Source organism: Sphaeroforma arctica (assembly GCF_001186125.1).
Source record: "Sphaeroforma arctica JP610 unplaced genomic scaffold supercont1.560, whole genome shotgun sequence".
NCBI classification, from domain to species: Eukaryota; class Ichthyosporea; order Ichthyophonida; genus Sphaeroforma; species Sphaeroforma arctica.
In genome coordinates this window covers 8900-26432 of record NW_014039998.1, presented here as the reverse complement: position 1 = coordinate 26432, position 17533 = coordinate 8900, and the positions used below count along the sequence as shown (strand labels likewise).

The 17533-nt window shown below is 42.0% G+C and overlaps 4 protein-coding genes across 4 annotated transcripts in view; 2 read left to right on the top strand and 2 right to left on the bottom strand.

Annotated features, from left to right (window-relative positions):
• SARC_07234 (hypothetical protein) overlaps nt 1–5139 on the bottom strand; it is an 8926-nt gene extending 3787 nt beyond the window's left edge. The window contains exons 1-6 of the mRNA XM_014298832.1: nt 4657–5139; nt 3101–3358; nt 2522–2860; nt 1988–2174; nt 1196–1346; nt 395–655 (exon numbers count right to left, since the gene is read on the bottom strand). Of these exons, the coding sequence (XP_014154307.1) occupies nt 395–655; nt 1196–1346; nt 1988–2174; nt 2522–2860; nt 3101–3358; nt 4657–5091 (1631 nt within the window). The 5' untranslated portion in view covers nt 5092–5139. The remainder of the gene's footprint in view (nt 1–394; nt 656–1195; nt 1347–1987; nt 2175–2521; nt 2861–3100; nt 3359–4656) is intronic.
• A 3016-nt stretch (nt 5140–8155) lies between these two features.
• On the top strand, nt 8156–11183 carry SARC_07233 (hypothetical protein; the record flags this gene model as incomplete). Its single annotated transcript, XM_014298831.1, has 5 exons — nt 8156–8268; nt 8475–8557; nt 9206–9434; nt 9978–10108; nt 10972–11183. The coding sequence occupies 5 exons, from the start codon at nt 8156–8158 to the stop codon at nt 11181–11183; spliced, it is 768 nt and encodes a 255-aa protein (XP_014154306.1).
• Nucleotides 11184–13055: 1872 nt separating this feature from the next.
• On the top strand, nt 13056–15222 carry SARC_07232 (GDP-mannose 4,6 dehydratase 1). Its single transcript, XM_014298830.1, has 3 exons — nt 13056–13568; nt 14003–14242; nt 14501–15222. The coding sequence occupies exons 1-3, from the start codon at nt 13260–13262 to the stop codon at nt 15026–15028; spliced, it is 1077 nt and encodes a 358-aa protein (XP_014154305.1). The 5' UTR covers nt 13056–13259; the 3' UTR covers nt 15029–15222.
• Nucleotides 15223–15910: 688 nt separating this feature from the next.
• The window catches only part of SARC_07231 (TK protein kinase), a gene marked incomplete at its 5' end in the record, with an annotated part of 9960 nt that continues 8337 nt past the window's right edge, over nt 15911–17533 (bottom strand). Inside the window, 2 exons of the mRNA XM_014298829.1 lie at nt 15911–16613; nt 16989–17227. Of these exons, the coding sequence (XP_014154304.1) occupies nt 16477–16613; nt 16989–17227 (376 nt within the window). The remainder of the gene's footprint in view (nt 16614–16988; nt 17228–17533) is intronic.

Below are 17533 nucleotides of genomic sequence, written 5' to 3'. Positions count from 1 at the left end.
TTATATATATATATATATATATATATATATATATATATATATATATATATATATATATATATATGTATGTATATGTATATATAGATATATAGATATATGTATATAAACATACAAACATACATACACACATACGCACACACACATGAACACACAAACAATATATACATAAATAGATGCAGATATAGATATAGATGTAGATATGTGTGTATGTATATATATATACATATACATATACATTAACATTAACATATACATACATATATATATACACACACCTATATATATATATATATATTCATATAAATATATTTATATCTATTCATATATATATATATATATATATATATATACGTGCACATAATATATATACGTACACATATATATGACGACATACCCAGGTTTCACAGCATTGCCTCCGGGCATGTTCTCGCATAGAGGTATACAGGCAATAAAGCGTCCCTTCACGCCCAGCCTGTGCAAGCCATACATAGCACCCAATACAGTTGCTGCACCCCCCATGTCACCCTTCATCAGATCCATGCCTGCCGATGGCTTGATGGAGATACCTCCGCTGTCAAATGTCACGCCCTTGCCCACCATGACTACAGGCGGATAGTCAGCTGGCACCTTGTTGATGTACTCCACTTCGAGGAATCTATGGGACGAACCAGTTGGGTTCAAATTCAGATAGATGTATGTATGTATATATTCATTGGCGTGTGACGCATATATGTACACGTGAAAGTGTACGATGGCTCGAAAAAGATACCTCCGTATCTCACTCGTTTGCCTACTATCACTACTGACGCTTAGTCAAATATCATTGTGTTGATACTCTCCACCTCGAGAAAGTTGAGGAAGCGACAATTCATGTCGGTTTTCAGAGGTAGGTATTCACGGGCCATATTGCAACAGTGCATACTTGTTTTTGCCCTGGAAAGGCTACCGCCAAATCACACATCCACACACATACACACATATACAAATGTATCTAACTATCTTAGAGGCTCATTGCTGCCCTTTTGTATCCTCAGACAAGAAAGCGCCCATGTTTTACCATCAAATCACACACACACACAAAATGTATCTAATTACCTTAGAGACTCGTCGCTGCCCTCATCCACAGACGAACTAGCACCCATGTTTTAACACCAAATCACACACATACACACACACACAAAATGTATCCAATTACCTTAAAGGCTCATTGCTACCCTTATCCACAGACAGGAAAGCACCCATGTTTTGGTCAAGCGCCCATTGAAAGTCGTATACTCGCACGTCCACAAACGACACTGCTTTGGCTTCTTTGCGCGAGTCCTTTTTCGAGGTGGTCCAATGAGTTCCTGGAATGACGTGGGCGGTGTGTTGTCAACACAGGCAACATACGTAGTGAAACGCAGAACGCAAGCTGTACCATCCATATGCACACAATAGGACACTGTTCGGATTAGATATTGATATACGTGTATATCTAGGCCGTAAGATTTGACCCTGTCATGTATTCTTTACGGGATAAACACTTAAACGAGCTCGGTGTAAGGCGCTGGCTGAGGTACTGGCTATACTGAGGCACAGAGAACGCAACGCGATATAGGATAGAATACATTGAGACTGCGATATAGTGCAGGGTATATCATAAAGAAGACAGATGAACAAGATACGTACACTCGTATGTATCGTTCGCTACTGGAACTACACCTCCGGAGATAGCGTGACCTACAGGCTTACTATAGGATGCACGAACCATCCAGCTATGAGTATAATAGGGATATTCCGGGTGTGTTTTGGATCACTAATACATACATACAGTCTTTCGAATACCGAAAACACGTGTCAGAACCATAGCGATGCAGTGTTTAGCGACCTATATAACCACTGCTGGTGCTATCAAACTCGTCGGCGTCTCCGTACAGTACAGGCTCACAAAGGTGCGCGATAAACAAACCCTCACACGCAAAAGTAAAGTCGACAAGGTCCCACCCACCTTTTTTCTTGAGCTCGAGCCTACCCAGGTCTTGCTCATGCGATGCAAACATCTTCTGGGCTTCCAACACAAACACGGTGGGTGTCATCAGGTTCGCGGGGGTGTCCATCAACCTGCGGGCAATGTTCTGGGCCTCTCCCAGTGCAGCGCCTCGATTGAACGCGGCTTCAGTAACGGGAATGGAGGTCTGCATCACGGGCAGTGGTGAACGGATAAGATATGGGTTGAGGTGAATAGCTGGTATTCACTAGCTGGGATTCCCCAACCACGCATACTTCTGGCGTGTGCACACACGTTCGAGAGCTGGAAGTCTTGTGTTATCCGACCGTGTGCTTTGACGCTAGATGTGTACAATATGGAATACTGTCCTACTGTGAGATACACCGACCCCACTTGCGTCGCAACACACCGTGCGATTCAAATCGACCACAATCTCCCGCAGAACGCACGCGTGACCATGAAAATTGGCACAAACCAGACATATACACGCACAACAGCCTTCCAACCAGGATATCTCATGGTCTACTTACACACCTTATTCTTGCGGAACATAGCCACTTCTACGTACCTAGCCCAGTTTTTCTCGGCTTTGAGGGCATCGTACGTGTACAAACCCAGGGCGGCGCCCTCTCCGGCAGCCTCGGGGTGGTTCATGGGATCCACATCCACCCGCCCCACGCTGCTGGTACGCAGTTTCTTAACCGCCTTAGCCACAGCCAAGCGTACATTCTCCTCTGCGTCAACCACGCCTTCCCCTTGGAAGTCAGCGTTGGGCTTCTTTGTGACCGAAGTGCTGCCCAAGCCAGCCACGGCCACCACAGAGTACTCCTGCTCGCCGTGGGCGACGGGTGTGGGGGATAGGACTACTTCTCCCTGTGCGTGTTTGGTTCGGGGCAGGATTAAGGTGTGTGACAAGAAAATAAAAAATCAATCTCGCTTTACCAGAGTTTCCGTATGTCTCAAATAAGAAGCTTCAGAGCGATTGACTGTGTTATCGTATGTTCAGCCACATGAGAACTATAGCCTTACCTACCATAATAAACCCACTCCACTCATATGCACTGGCGATCACTATACAGCGCCCAACCCATCAAGCCAACCACCTATACCTACCACTTTGCCATTGAACCCAGCACGCACGGCGTTCTCCAGAGCAAGTGAGAAGCCTTCCTTCTCCCTATCTTCCTTGGGGAAGTGGTCCACAGGTGCCAGCGTAGCACCCTTGTCCGTCTTCGTCAGTACAGTACTCGTCGTCTGCTTCTTGCTTAGCACGTGCACGCCAAGTACTAACCCGCTGCTCGTGTTTCTGCTGGCGGCTTCGGTTGTGGCCGCATCCTTGGCTTCCTTGGCGGGTGCTGCAGACTTTTTCTTCTGTGTATGCAATCGAGGAACATGGTATGAGACGTAAAAGGGGCCCTTCTGCGGCAATGAGAGCGTGAGTGAACTGACTATCCATGGAGCGTACCGCAGACACATGTCTTATGTGTAAACGAACGATGGAAGAGAACCACGAAACGTTGTGCTGTAGGAATACTTAGGTAACTACAGTCTACTGAACTTTTGGCATAGATTTTTGTTCTGGCATTGTTCGTGTAACCACCCGCTGTGGTGTTTCGGAATAAAAGAGCTTTCCGCACCACGTCTCGTCAACCGCTATCGGATTCGATGTAGACGGAGGTGTGTAATTATGGAAAAAAATAATTATGTAAAAAAGTACGTCACAACTTGGGTCAAGGAAACGAATCCATATTTACACACCGCCTGCTTCCCTTACTGGATTGAATTTTCCTTATAACATGAATCGTATACGGCTATACTATGTCCAGTCCATAAGGCCTATGCAAGTAACCACATGTGCGTGCTAGTATATAACACAACAGTATTCCAACACAAGTACAAATGTACAGTTCCAAAACGGATGGTATGAGTACAAATGTACAGTCCCAAAATGAATGGCATGTAAGTACGTGATACGCAAGGATTCTGATCAAACCTCCACCGCTGCAGTCCAAAGGGTCGCGAGCACAACGAACATGGACAAGGAGCTGATATAAAGCATCAAGGGGCAGCACAATACACCCCTGAACAAATAATGTCAATAGCATGGATGCTGTACAATCCACGGACGTGATACGAAGTGCGAATAGCCTACACACGGCTGTCTACGCCATCGTATGTTCTAATAATACGCAATGATACTGTGCCTCTTTCCGTTCCTTGCACAGCCTTCTCCTTCTTGATCACCCGCGTTAGCAGCCCACCATACAGTACGATCCATGAAGAAGGTACAATAAGTACACAAAAGCACGCACACAAGACACAAGGCAGTGCATCCGTTGAAATGTTCGAATTATATAATACGTCAATCTCACCACTGGCAGCTTCGGACGTTCTAGCAATCCACGGCATACGATGCAAAGTAAACATAAACCACACATGTAATTACGCTCCATCATGACTTGAAAACTATCCCAAGTACCTACCCTTATACTTTTCGTATCCTGAATACTGGCAGCTTTGAGTATTGTTACCCAATTTGCGGATACGGTACGATATGATACGATACGACGCGAAAACAAAGCCACAGATATGATACACACTTCAAATGATACACACACGCAACGTATTGTGTGCTGTATTGTATTGTATTGATACGATATCTCATATACCGATTTCTTCTTGGGCATAATTTCATCGACGGCGGAGTCTGCTGCTTTCTTCTTGCTCTTCCCACGTGGCTTCTTCGTGTCAGCATCAGAACTGACATCTGCATCCGCCTTCTTTTTCTTTTTCGTACTTTTGACTGACTTCACAGACGCACCTTCCGTCTGATTACCTTCCTGGGCATCCACACCTTTCTCCACACCTTCTGCATTATTCGTTTTCATCTGAGATGTTTCGATGGTAGGGTTTGTATCAGGATCAAGAGGTGCGTTTGATGCAAAGTCTGTGATACTATCCACACTGGCCAGTTTCTTTTCGTCATCATGTTGAAGAGAACTAGCATAGGCACGTTGTAAGCGTAGTATACTTTCGAAGCGGAAAGCAGAGCTCCGGTTGGGAGCAAACCCTCGACTAATACGTAACAGAGGCATACTATGCATCGCTATAGTACAACTGCTAGTCGTGTGTGTATCTGAGACTAATTATCGTGTACAGCTCACATGAATAATTTATTTCGTAATTGATGTTGATGTGTGTGATTTGTTTACCTATATTTATATAGTGTCACAATCTGACACCTTGACATATGGGATATCACTCGACTAAGCTCAGAACGTCATATTCAAACGTTGACTAAATGATTATCGAGAAGTACAGCAAAGCGTACAACGTTGTAAATGTTGATTAAGGATCACAGAAAGAACAGCTAAGCTCAAAACGTTATAAACGTTGATGGATGATTATTGAGAAGCACAGACAACACTCGCCACTTGTTCAAAGCAAGCCTGCATGATGCAAACGCTTACACGAAAGCTGTCAAGGCTGCCGAGAGACTGCACAACTACACACATCGGATGGTGTGCTATTACGTCAGACTATATAGCACTGAGGGTAGCACGGAAAAGCGTCACCGGTTCACAAGCGCACTTCTCACGGATGTATGCGTATGAACCACACTTTAATACTACAAGCTCATCTGGACTTTCGAGGCATCTGACTTGTAAAGTTGCGAGGAAATACCACGCTTGTGCAGGTAGAAGGTTGAGTACATCTCACACGCACACTCATACACATGCGCATCGATGTGTGTCTGTTCGTGGAGGTAGACCTTCGAGTTATAAGGCCTGCAACGATGTAGGGAGATACAAATACCACACGTTTGTAGGTAGTCGATTGAGTATGACTAACACACATAACCCCATACATGTGCATCGATGTGTGCCTATGCTTGGTCTCAGACGAGTCTGTGGGAATGGCGAGAAAAGTGTGTCCACATTGGCATCGGCGTTTGGCTTACTACCGATGGGAGTGAAAGGACTCATCATCTTCATAGGCACACCGCTTATCCTGTTCACGTACAAAGCCGTCATGACGGTTATATTTCAGAACAAAGTATGTACCACGTCTTATATGATGGAGATGTGCATGTACATCTACCCATGATACTTTATGGCCCGGTGTATGGTGCGTGTCCATAATTCAGGACATACTGAGAATGCGAAGCATATACTCATCGACTTTCATGGATAGGTAATGTTGCTGTCATACGGATGCTGTACGTATGCACTCCCACGGTTTTTATTAGGGCCAGAGCTAAGATTGAATTCTTTAGATACCTGTTTGTTTTAGTCTGTGGAAAGTATATTGTGTTGTTCTAGGAGTACACCGAGACTTAATAGTTGGAGAGAAATATATTGTTTTGTAATAGGTATTTACTAAGACTTAGGTAGAGAGAAGTATATTGTGTCGCATTAGAAGTACACTGATATCTGATTAGAAAGAAGGATATTTTGTTGTACTAGCTGTATATTAAGACTTAGTTAGAGAGAAGTGTATTGTGTCGTACTAAGAGTACACTGAGACTTAGTTGGAGATAAATATATTGTGTTGGAATAGGTGTATACTAAGACTTCGTCAGAGAGAAGTATATTGTATCGCACTAGAAGTACACTGAGATTTGGTTAGAAAGAACGTTATTTTGTTGTACTAGCTGTATACTAAGACTTAGTTAGAGGGAAGTTTATTGTCATTGTGTCGTACTAAGAGCACGCTGAGACTTAGTTGGTGATGGTGTACAGGTTGTATACGGCGTAGTTAGAAAGAAGTATATTGTGTTGACTAGGAGTATACTAAGACCTAGTGAGAGAGAAGTATATTGTGTTGACCAGGAGTATACTGACACCTAGTTAGATATATAGCTGGGAGTATCGCACGCGGCGGATTGAACAGCAATACGCCACCATATATAGGTATGCTTGCATATATTACTTATGCGTATACATTCTGTTGTCTATGCGGTGTTCGAGCCACCAAGGTGTCTCTACTGTCATTGGGCAGTCCTCGCTTGCTCTGTGCTTGGGAGTTTTTGTATTCGATCGTTCCGAATACGTCAACTCCATGCGAATTTTGCTACTCACAACCGCTACTTTGATTTTAGTACAACGTTGTGCATCAAGGGATATGCATTCAATGTGACGGTTAGATACATGCATGATCAAGTCTTTTCGGCAATGTGGACTTCAAGTCCGTGCTTACATATACTGGTCATCACACCTATGTTTGTGTTTTTAGGCACATGTGTGGCAAGCACTGATAGAATCCCCTCTTTATAACAAATACACGGGACCCTTCTACCCCGGAGAAAACACTTTCATGTTAACTATGCTCATTTATGTTTGAGTATCATACAAGGTTATGTGTTATACACATACCTACACACTAAACCGAATAAGAACTATTGCACAGGCATGCAGTAATTATATTTTTCTCGATTGATCTAATCACCGCATTGTACTCTATTGTTGTGTTTCAGCTGATCTACATGCCGTATTTGCCGCCCGGGAGCCGTTCTTACATCCAGGACCCAAAACTTCACGGCATGGACAGCGTATTCTCAGGTACTATACGTTAAAAAGCCTTTTGCGACTGGCGCTACTTTATGATTGTCAGATGTACGAATAGCATTCTTCGTCCTGACCTGATAGTGTATGAAGTGTGCATTGGTCAGTATTTGTATATACAAAGTTGAAATAAAAGTCTGTGGGCCCGGGTTGAGCGAATGCTACATTTCTTAGTATTGCGTGCAATAGCTGGTGGGTTTGACTGTTGTGCTTCGCCAAAGTTTATATCAAACAACACCACACACTACGCTGAGTGGCTGCTTGTACCAGGTGCTACATGATTCTCACACAAGCTCACACATGAACACACCGTACTCATGCAGACAAAGCATACAAACGCACACTCACCTACGCACATACAAACATATTGTGTCACATTCTCTTACCCTCACTCATGTACACACACACACACACATGCATAGACATTCTGTCATATCCTCTTTTCCACAATCATGTACACACACCCTTACATGTATACATACACATTCTGTCACATCCCGTTTCCCACATTCATGTACACACACACACACACATTCTGCTATTAGAGTACCGCTTTACTACACCAGACGGTGTTGAGCTGCAGGCATGGCTATTCAAGCAGCCCATGGAGACAAAAAAGGTCGGAAACACCGCCAACAGCGGATCTGACATCCCGCTTGTTCTATATTTCCATGGGAATGCTGGTAATCTGGGAGACAGGATATATCATATTAAGAGGTGCGTATGTGTCACATTAGGCCATAACTGTTATATGTTGTGAAGCTTGCTTGTTTTGCAGCATATAGACCAGATATCCAAAAAAGTCTCTGGAACAGTCACAGATTCACCTTCACACTACAAAATAAGTATACACTATCCATATAGCGGCAAGCACATATTTTTGGTTTCAAGTCTAGCCTATTCTTTCTGCTGTACGTACCCAGGCTGTTCAAAGAAAGTCGTTGCCACATCTTCGTGCTCAGCTATCGAGGATATGGTCACAGCGGCGGGCGAGCGTCAGGGAGAGGTAGCTGTCTTTCATTGCGAAGTGTGATACCTGGTACTTATGTGCATTATATGATGGAATGTATCTGACAGAGGAGTGATAGCAAAGGAAGGTAGTGTTTCTACAAGTTGTCGATTGCTTCGCTTGCCAGCTAGGGTTCAATACCTTCTAGTTGCTGATATGAAGACAAGCGGTGAAATGCGACCTAATTCAAGTATTAATCTCAATCTATATGGACGTGATACAGGTCTGTATTTTGTTAATTCTGTATGTATGTGTATATGCATATTAATACAAATGTATAGTCATACGCACTTTTGGAACAGGTGGTACCGAACCGGAAATCGAAACTAAAGCTTGGGCTGGAAAACGGATTGCAAGCTTCTCATACCCTTTCACAACTTTCTCATTGAGATTGGTCGAGAAGTGTTGCGGCCAATGTGTACGTACTAATTTAGTTATTGGTAGCATCGGAGATCAGCTGTATTGTACTTATCGTGCGCATAAATAGCAGAAGGAGGATATTATGCAACACACACCTAAAACCATTAGTTAATGCCGATTCTTAAATTGGACAATTAAATCCAGCGAGCGCGCGAATATGCCAAAGTGGTATGTTTGCCTGTAGGTAACGAACTTCCAGCCAACATCGCCCGCACTTCGACACAGGCTTAGCCATCGATGCCAAAGCGGCGCTCGAGTTTATTCAGCGCAACGCATCGGAGTTGCTCTATTGCCATGAAGCGTCAGCAACCAGTCCGTCGACCGAGACATCAGGCGTGCAGGTGCCGGTGATAGTGTACGGGCACTCTATTGGCGGTGCTGTGGGTATCCATCTGGCTTCCACGGACAAGTCTGGAGCGATTATTGGGCTGATTGTAGAGAACACATTTACCAGGTGAGCGTTAATACACAAACAGTGTATTCGTACATAGACACACCCACCCACTCACCCTCCCCTCCCACCACCCACGCACACACACACATAGTCTCTCTCTCTCTCTCTCTCTCACACACACACACAAACACACAACACACACACACACACACACACACACACACACACACACACACACACACACACACACACACACACACACACACACACATATATATATACACATATATATATTTATACAGCGATAATATAGAGAAGTAGTTTCTGCGTCCCCGCTTTAAAGATTGTGATACTGTGTACTGGCAATAGTCAGATGTCATGGGATCATCGACTAGATCCCAGACAATCGTCGTCAAGTGTTTTTACCGAGTGGTTCGAGCACGTACACGGCGGCGATAGCAATAATTATATGAACACTCGTGGTGAAAACATTTATTTGTTCACGGGACCCATCAAGTTTCTCCGGCTATTTTAGGCAATATCGTCAAGTTTGGTATCCCAAATAAACTTTTTTGGAAACGATATGTCTAAATTCTATTTCAGTTTAGGTGATATTGTCAAGTTCTGGTATCCGAGATATACCCCATATCCATTTCTGACTCGATTTATCCGGTGGCCGTGGCACAGTGAGCATCAAATGGCCTCCGTCACATGTCCAATTCTCTTCATGTCGGGTGAGTGATCCAAACAGTGTTCCTATTTTTTCATGTCTGAAGGATGATTCAGACAGATATTCAGCTCACTTCATTTTTGGGCGAAGCATCCATATGGATATCTAATCCTCTTGATATCTGGCGAATGATATCTATAAATGTCATTCTTTTTCCTGTCTAAAGGGGCAGCCAGATAGCTGTCCAATTCTCTTCATGCCTACTGAGTTATTTATGTATGGGAGTGCACAAATCGATCACCATGCGGCCACAACTGAGAAAAGTACGAGTCGTACTAGCAGGGTATTGTACACGTATTGGCGAGACTGTGGCGACGATGCTGAAAAGAGTTATATATTGCAGCGAAAGCAACCCACAAAAAGAACGGGTTTAGTTGATATGTTAGCCGTTTTATTTCGTATTTTTCTTTCAGGCTCTGTCGTACCATACGCGTCACAAATTCTTCTTGGCGGACGCTAGTTTCTGTCAAATCAGATTCGACACCTACCTTCACCGTCAGTTGAGTGTACCGCGTTGAGTACATACCTATCGACATTATCTTGTCGACTTAAAATACACTTTCTTTAGTAGAGGATGTCATGCAGCTGATTGCACCGGTTTATACCGCCTACTTTTAGGCTGTATGTAACATTATCTGTGTGTGAGGTAGCATTTCATCCATAAGTACGAACTAAGCCTGGTATATAATTTTAGACTAGTGTACAATTGATAATACATCCATATCATCATCAGATCATGGGATACTAGCTATTGACCATCAAGCAAGAAAGCCGAGATGATACCAGCGTTTAGGCTGGTTTATAGATTTGCACCTATGAATGCTTGATACCCCACTTTACAACTAAATACTCTCTCATGACCCGTAGGTGAGAAGGATGAGATGATACCGGCGTTTATGATGCATCGGTTGTGCGCCGCTGCGACTTCAGCCAACGACAAAGTATTCGTAAGCATACCCAATGGGTTGCACAATGATACGTGGAGCAGGCCAGGTTATTGGGCGGGCATGGGAGGATTTATCAAAGATATAATGGTGGATACAGGAAAAAAGTACGCGCACGAACGTAGTAAATGCTGAATATGAACACTAGTAAATGCGGAATATGAACGCTCATGAAATTGTTTCTAAGACCTAAATACATGAACACATACACACAGAAGAGACACATTCACACACAAACACACACAAGCTTATATATATAAATATATGTAAGTATATAGATATATATATATATAAATACACACACACACACACACACACACACATATTTATATATAATATGTATATATATATATATATACATTATGTCCATACTAAACTGCACTACACAGATATACTATCATAGTATGATTGTGATCATAAATATAATAAAACATATCCTAGTACATAAAATATATATCCGGAAATATACACAATCATGTACATAAATGTTTATAGTTTACATTATATATGCTTCTAGCAAACAGAATAATAAATATAAATATGAATATATACATATTAACACACAAACGCAGACACAGACACAGATATATATATATATACACCGACACACACACACATATATATATATATATCCATGTATATATAACCACATACATACATACATACATACATACATATATATATATATACATACATACATACACATACACACATACATACACACACACATATATATACAGACACAGACACAGACACAAACACAGACACTGACACAAATACAGACATATATATATACTAATCACACGAGCACACGAACACATATACATACATACATACATAAATATACATATATATATATATATATATATATATATATATATGTATATATATATCGATACATATACATATATATATATATATATCGATATATATATATATATATATATATCGATATATATATATATATATATATATATATATATATATATATATCGATATATATGTATTTATATATATATATACAAATACATATATATATACGGATACATATATATCAATATATATATATATATATATATATATAGACATATATTTATATACATCCATACATACATACATACATACATATATATATATATAGAAGGCGGCTGTGCATGCATACCCACAACAAATTGACGGAAGCATATTGAGCTAGCAGCTTTCTATGAGTTAAAGATATAATAAATACATCACAATATACATGTCTATGAGTTAATGACATAATAAATATTTTGACATTTCACAATGTACACGTGATTGTATCCTCTACACACTTTATGATGATGTGACGAAAGATGTGTGTATCTAATATATATATATATATATATATATATATATATATATATATATATATATATATATATATGAATAGAAATAGAATATAATATGTAGCATATCATAGCGACATAGCCTGCTTAGTTTTAGAAGGCTATGAGCATATAGATCTTGCTCTTGGGATATGGAGGAGTTGGCATGGCACTGTGGCTGCCTGGGGCCCTGGGCCCTCTCTACTCTCTCTACAATAGAGAGAGTGTGGCAGCATATTTTAGATTCCAGGACTCTGAACTTCTGAAATCTGATTTATTGGAATGGAAGATTTGTTCCGTTGCCTCCGAAAATCGGTGGTTGTTATGGAATCAAAAAACAAAACAAAACATTTTCAGCCTTTTTTATTTCTTTTCCGTGCTTCCAATTCGGCTTTTTTTCTTCATATTTTATAAAATATGGCTTGTATGTATGCGATCCAAAATTTTCTATCTTTCTGAGTGGTCAGCAGTTCTCTTTCTAGGAGACTCATATTTTGCATTTTAGGGGTTAAATCTATTTTAAAAAATAAAGCCTCATTTTCCTGGTTTTAAACCCGAAATTTTGTTTATTTGTAGGGCAGCAGAATTGAAAAAGCCAAAATTTAGAACAGTGAAAACCTTTCTCGTTGTTAGGGGCTGTGTGTCAATGTGCGTGTCAGAAGTCTCCGTTGTATTGCTTTTTGAGAGAGTGCAGGCGAGTATCAGACTATCAGGTTGTGTTCGCCCTATCGCAGTCACGAACGAAAAGAGCTTGTAAATAATAACAATAACCGAAACGGACTACTAAAAGTATAAATCTGGAGTACCTAACACAAACAGATTCATCCTAGACTAAAGTAGCTGATATAACACACAACTAGCAATCATGACTACCTCTCAGGAAATTGCAGACAACCACAGCCGTAAGGTAGCCCTAATCACCGGTGTCACCGGTCAGGATGGATCCTATCTCTGCGAGCTGCTTCTGTCAAAGGGATACGAAGTACATGGTATTAAACGTCGTGCCTCTTCCTTCAATCAGTCGAGAATTGAGCACTTGTTCCACAATAACGAGTACGCAGATAAGTTCTTCCTACACTACGGAGATATGCTTGACTTTGGAGATCTTCTGAGATTGCTATCCACTGTCCGCCCCACTGAGCTATACAACTTGGCTGCTCAGTCCCACGTACAGGTGTGTACAAATATCGCATTGGTGTCTAATCAACCCGGCTATACTCGCTGCAACAATATTTTAGGTGCGAATGCTTACCACTTCTTGGTATAAGAAGACTTCCAAGTTGGTGCTTCTGCATTCGCGACTATTTTTACGTGGCTGTTTGTGTTGTTTGATTGGGATGAAGCAGGATGCAAACCCGCAAATTGTTTGTGTCTTACTGATGTTTTTACATAATTGTTGTTTGGTGTTGTCATTTTCGTTTTTGTGATGCAGTATGCATTCTATCACACTAATTCTCAAATCATAACCTACTACGTAAGCGACGCCCCTTGACAATCACCTTGTATTTACAATCCCTTTATCCGGCAGTTCACCAAATGAGAAGCACTCATGTAATCGCCGTCTCTATTTATCCTTCTCCCCTGACCCTCTCATGCCAAACTACACAGGTCTCCTTCGACATGCCCTCATACACTGGACAAGTCGCCGGTCTATCCGTAATGTCTCTTCTGGAGGCTGTGCGCTCTGCTGGTCTTACCCACACATGCCGCATCTACCAGGCGTCCACCTCTGAGCTGTACGGAAAGGTTCAGGCTGTTCCTCAGTCAGAGACCACTCCCTTCTACCCTCGTTCCCCTTACGCCGTCGCCAAGCTGTACGCGTACTGGGCTATTGTAAACTACCGCGAGGTGAGTACGAGGTTGTCATTGTTTTTGTTCTATACCTCTTTTATGCTCCATTAGATTCTTCACTGTAACCTCTAAAGTAGATAGTATTCAAACTTACAGTGTCATCACTCGCGAGTTCTAGTAGTGTAACAAAATCATACATAGTGTTCATGTTGTGTGCACTTACAAGAGTTTACGAATAATCTTACTTCAAGCTCTTATGGCGATTGACATATATCTATAGCTCATCTATCATTCCTTCTGGTTTCTTACTGAAAGGCTTACGGTATGTTTGCCTGCAACGGTATCCTGTTCAACCACGAGTCTCCCCGTCGTGGAGAGACCTTCGTCACGCGCAAGATTACCCGCGCCGTGGCCCAGATCAAGTACGGCAAACAGGACTGCCTATACCTAGGGAACATGGACGCCAAGCGTGATTGGGGTCACGCCCGTGACTACGTAGAGGCTATGTGGAGGATTCTACAGGCCGACGTTGCCGACGACTTTGTCTGTGCCACCGGTGAGACCACCAAGGTGCGTGACTTCTGCACCTTCGCGTTCCAGCGTGCAGGTATCGAGGTTGAGTACGAGGGTACTGGAGTTGACGAGGTGGGCCGCAACAAGGCCACCGGCGAGATTGTGGTGCGCGTATCGGAGAAGTACTTCCGACCCACAGAGGTTGATCTGCTTCTGGGAGACCCCACCAAGATCGAGAAGACACTTGGCTGGACGCGCACAGTATCCTTCCAGGAACTCGTAAACGATATGGTTGACGCCGATTTGGCCCTTTTCTCGCCCAAGGCTTAAGTTCTGAGATCAGGAAATTTATACCTAGTGATATATAGGACCGGAGATGACTTTCAACAAGCGACATCTCCAACATTGAATGGAGCGAGGGCACATAAGGATGTGCATTGCATGCTTTGTGGGCAAGCTGCATTTATGAACTCGTGCCCACTCCCAAGTTAATAGAATAAAAGAATATATATTTTATACGTGCGCATATATATAATACACGAGAAATAACGAAAGTTATTTTAAAGAAATGTACGAATTTAAGTAATATTTATTGAGATGGCCATGGTACGCTCTCGCGATATGGATTGAGAACCAGTGTTGACACTTCGAACGCCATAGTCGATATAATACTTCGAACCCAGAGTATACGTCTTTGTTGCGGTAAGATATCAAACACACAAGCTATAACTAAAGGTTCTATATTTAAGTTGGCCATGCAGGGGATACTCGATTATCCCACTTAGTCATGCAAAACGTGAGATTGCGATCGGGGCTAATAGATCAAGTCACATTTGGGCACATAGAGACAAACTAATCAGTGATTAGGATATATATATATATATATATATATATATATATATTCTATACACACACACACACACACACATTATATATATACAATACACACACACACACACACATACACATACGCGCACACACACACGCATATACATACATACATATATATAAATATATGTACACACACACAGACACAGAAACAGACACAAACACAGACACAGACACAGACTCACACACATATATATATGTATATATGTATATATACATACATATATATATCTATATACATACATATATATATGTATATATATATATATATATATATATATATAACTTACACATAATATTGAAAGGCAACTCACGATGCAACATCTTAGTACGCGGGCTAATATTTATTTCTACTAACTAAACTAAATCAAAATGGAGGACGCCGCTATATACCTGCCTAAAGTAGCAGATATCCTAGGACATCACAGGCGAATCAGAGCTCGTCAGGCCATCGCTGTTGAAGGCCACACCGAAAAGGGCATCAGTCCTCATCACATAGCGCTAGTGTTTGTATAGGCATTATCAAAGCTCGCTGAGCGCCATCCCAGAATCATACAAATCAGTGTTTTCTATTCTATAGCCAATTTGACGTGCGTGAATCACCATGGTGGCATGCCTGGCTGGTTGATGTGGCTGGGTGTGGGCACGAACTTGGTGAGCCTCTTCTGCTTCATTTAAGCAGCCGTAACGAGTGGCCGTGTCACCGTATATTTTAATTCACACGCTCTCAATGGTTTGTGGCGAGTACGATGATAGCCACTGTGGAACCGGTGGTGATATCGCCACAGTCCTGAACCGTGTTTTTGCACGCACGTCTCCACCTGCATATGTACTTCGCCTAACAAATCATGACACACTGACCGTTGTTAGAACGGCCCTATATGACGATTTCATCTGGATGTATTAATCCCATTGCATAAGAACTCAAAGAGATGAAAATTCCTCGCCCGGCCACCTCCCAGGCGTTTCTTGTAGTCTGATATTAGCGGTTTGCTAATCATCATCGGCACTGTACTCTCTTCCAAACCTGTATTCAATTCCAGAACGGGACGATTAATTGTATGAGCAGTTGCCTGCTGGATGTGATTTTTTTTACTTGAACTGAACTACGGACGGCAAACACACACATAGGTCTATCGGGAAGCAACTCGATATACGATCACGTGGATGCAAACGATAGACCACTCCTCTAGGCTCGGAACAGGATGACTCATTTCCTTACCTCACTGTAGCTTGTAATACACGGCGTACGAATCTACAAAGTGCCGCGCACCTACACAGCCCATACACGTGTATGTGAGAGTATCTTCTACATTGAATACGTACTCCCAAAGAGCTCTGATGCGAGATTTGCATGGCAACTACACGTCTGCGTGCGCGTGTGTAGTAAGCATGTACCTACCTCCATGAGATCGAAGGGGTATATCTCCAAGTGCCGTGAGATCGTGCCATTCTGGTGACTTGCCGATAACGGTATCCATATCCCCCACGACCACAAAGTCACCAATTCGGTCGCTTGGTAGGCCGAATCCTTTGGACGCTGGTTCACGTGACAGAGCATTAGCGACGCCTCTGCAGTCGCGAACGATAGAGAGAGCCTTGGAAAGTACCTCGGGGCTTTTGTCGGCTAGATACACAGTCCTGCGAATGGAGATTGTATGTTGGTATGTGAATCAACATGTAGTGCGTGTTTTGATGTCATTTATGCAAACTTATATGTACATATAACCATACAAGTATTCAAACACAAAACATTTATTTATACCCATACATTTATACATACACACACTCACACTCACGGCCACATACACAGACCCAGACGCACACTCATACACACATATATATAAACATATAATATACAAGTACACACACACACACACACACACACACACATATATACATATATATATATATATATATATATATATAACACACACACTACTACTA

What these genes read in the sequence shown, in the direction of transcription:
- SARC_07232 (XM_014298830.1), top strand. Translation starts at nt 13,260, where the DNA reads ATGACTACCTCTCAGGAAATTGCAGACAACCACAGCCGTAAGGTAGCC. An exon ending in CTGCTCAGTCCCACGTACAG is followed by an intron (nt 13,569 to 14,002) that starts GTGTGTACAAAT and finishes CAAACTACACAG; the next exon opens with GTCTCCTTCGACATGCCCTC. An exon ending in CTATTGTAAACTACCGCGAG is followed by an intron (nt 14,243 to 14,500) that starts GTGAGTACGAGG and finishes TCTTACTGAAAG; the next exon opens with GCTTACGGTATGTTTGCCTG.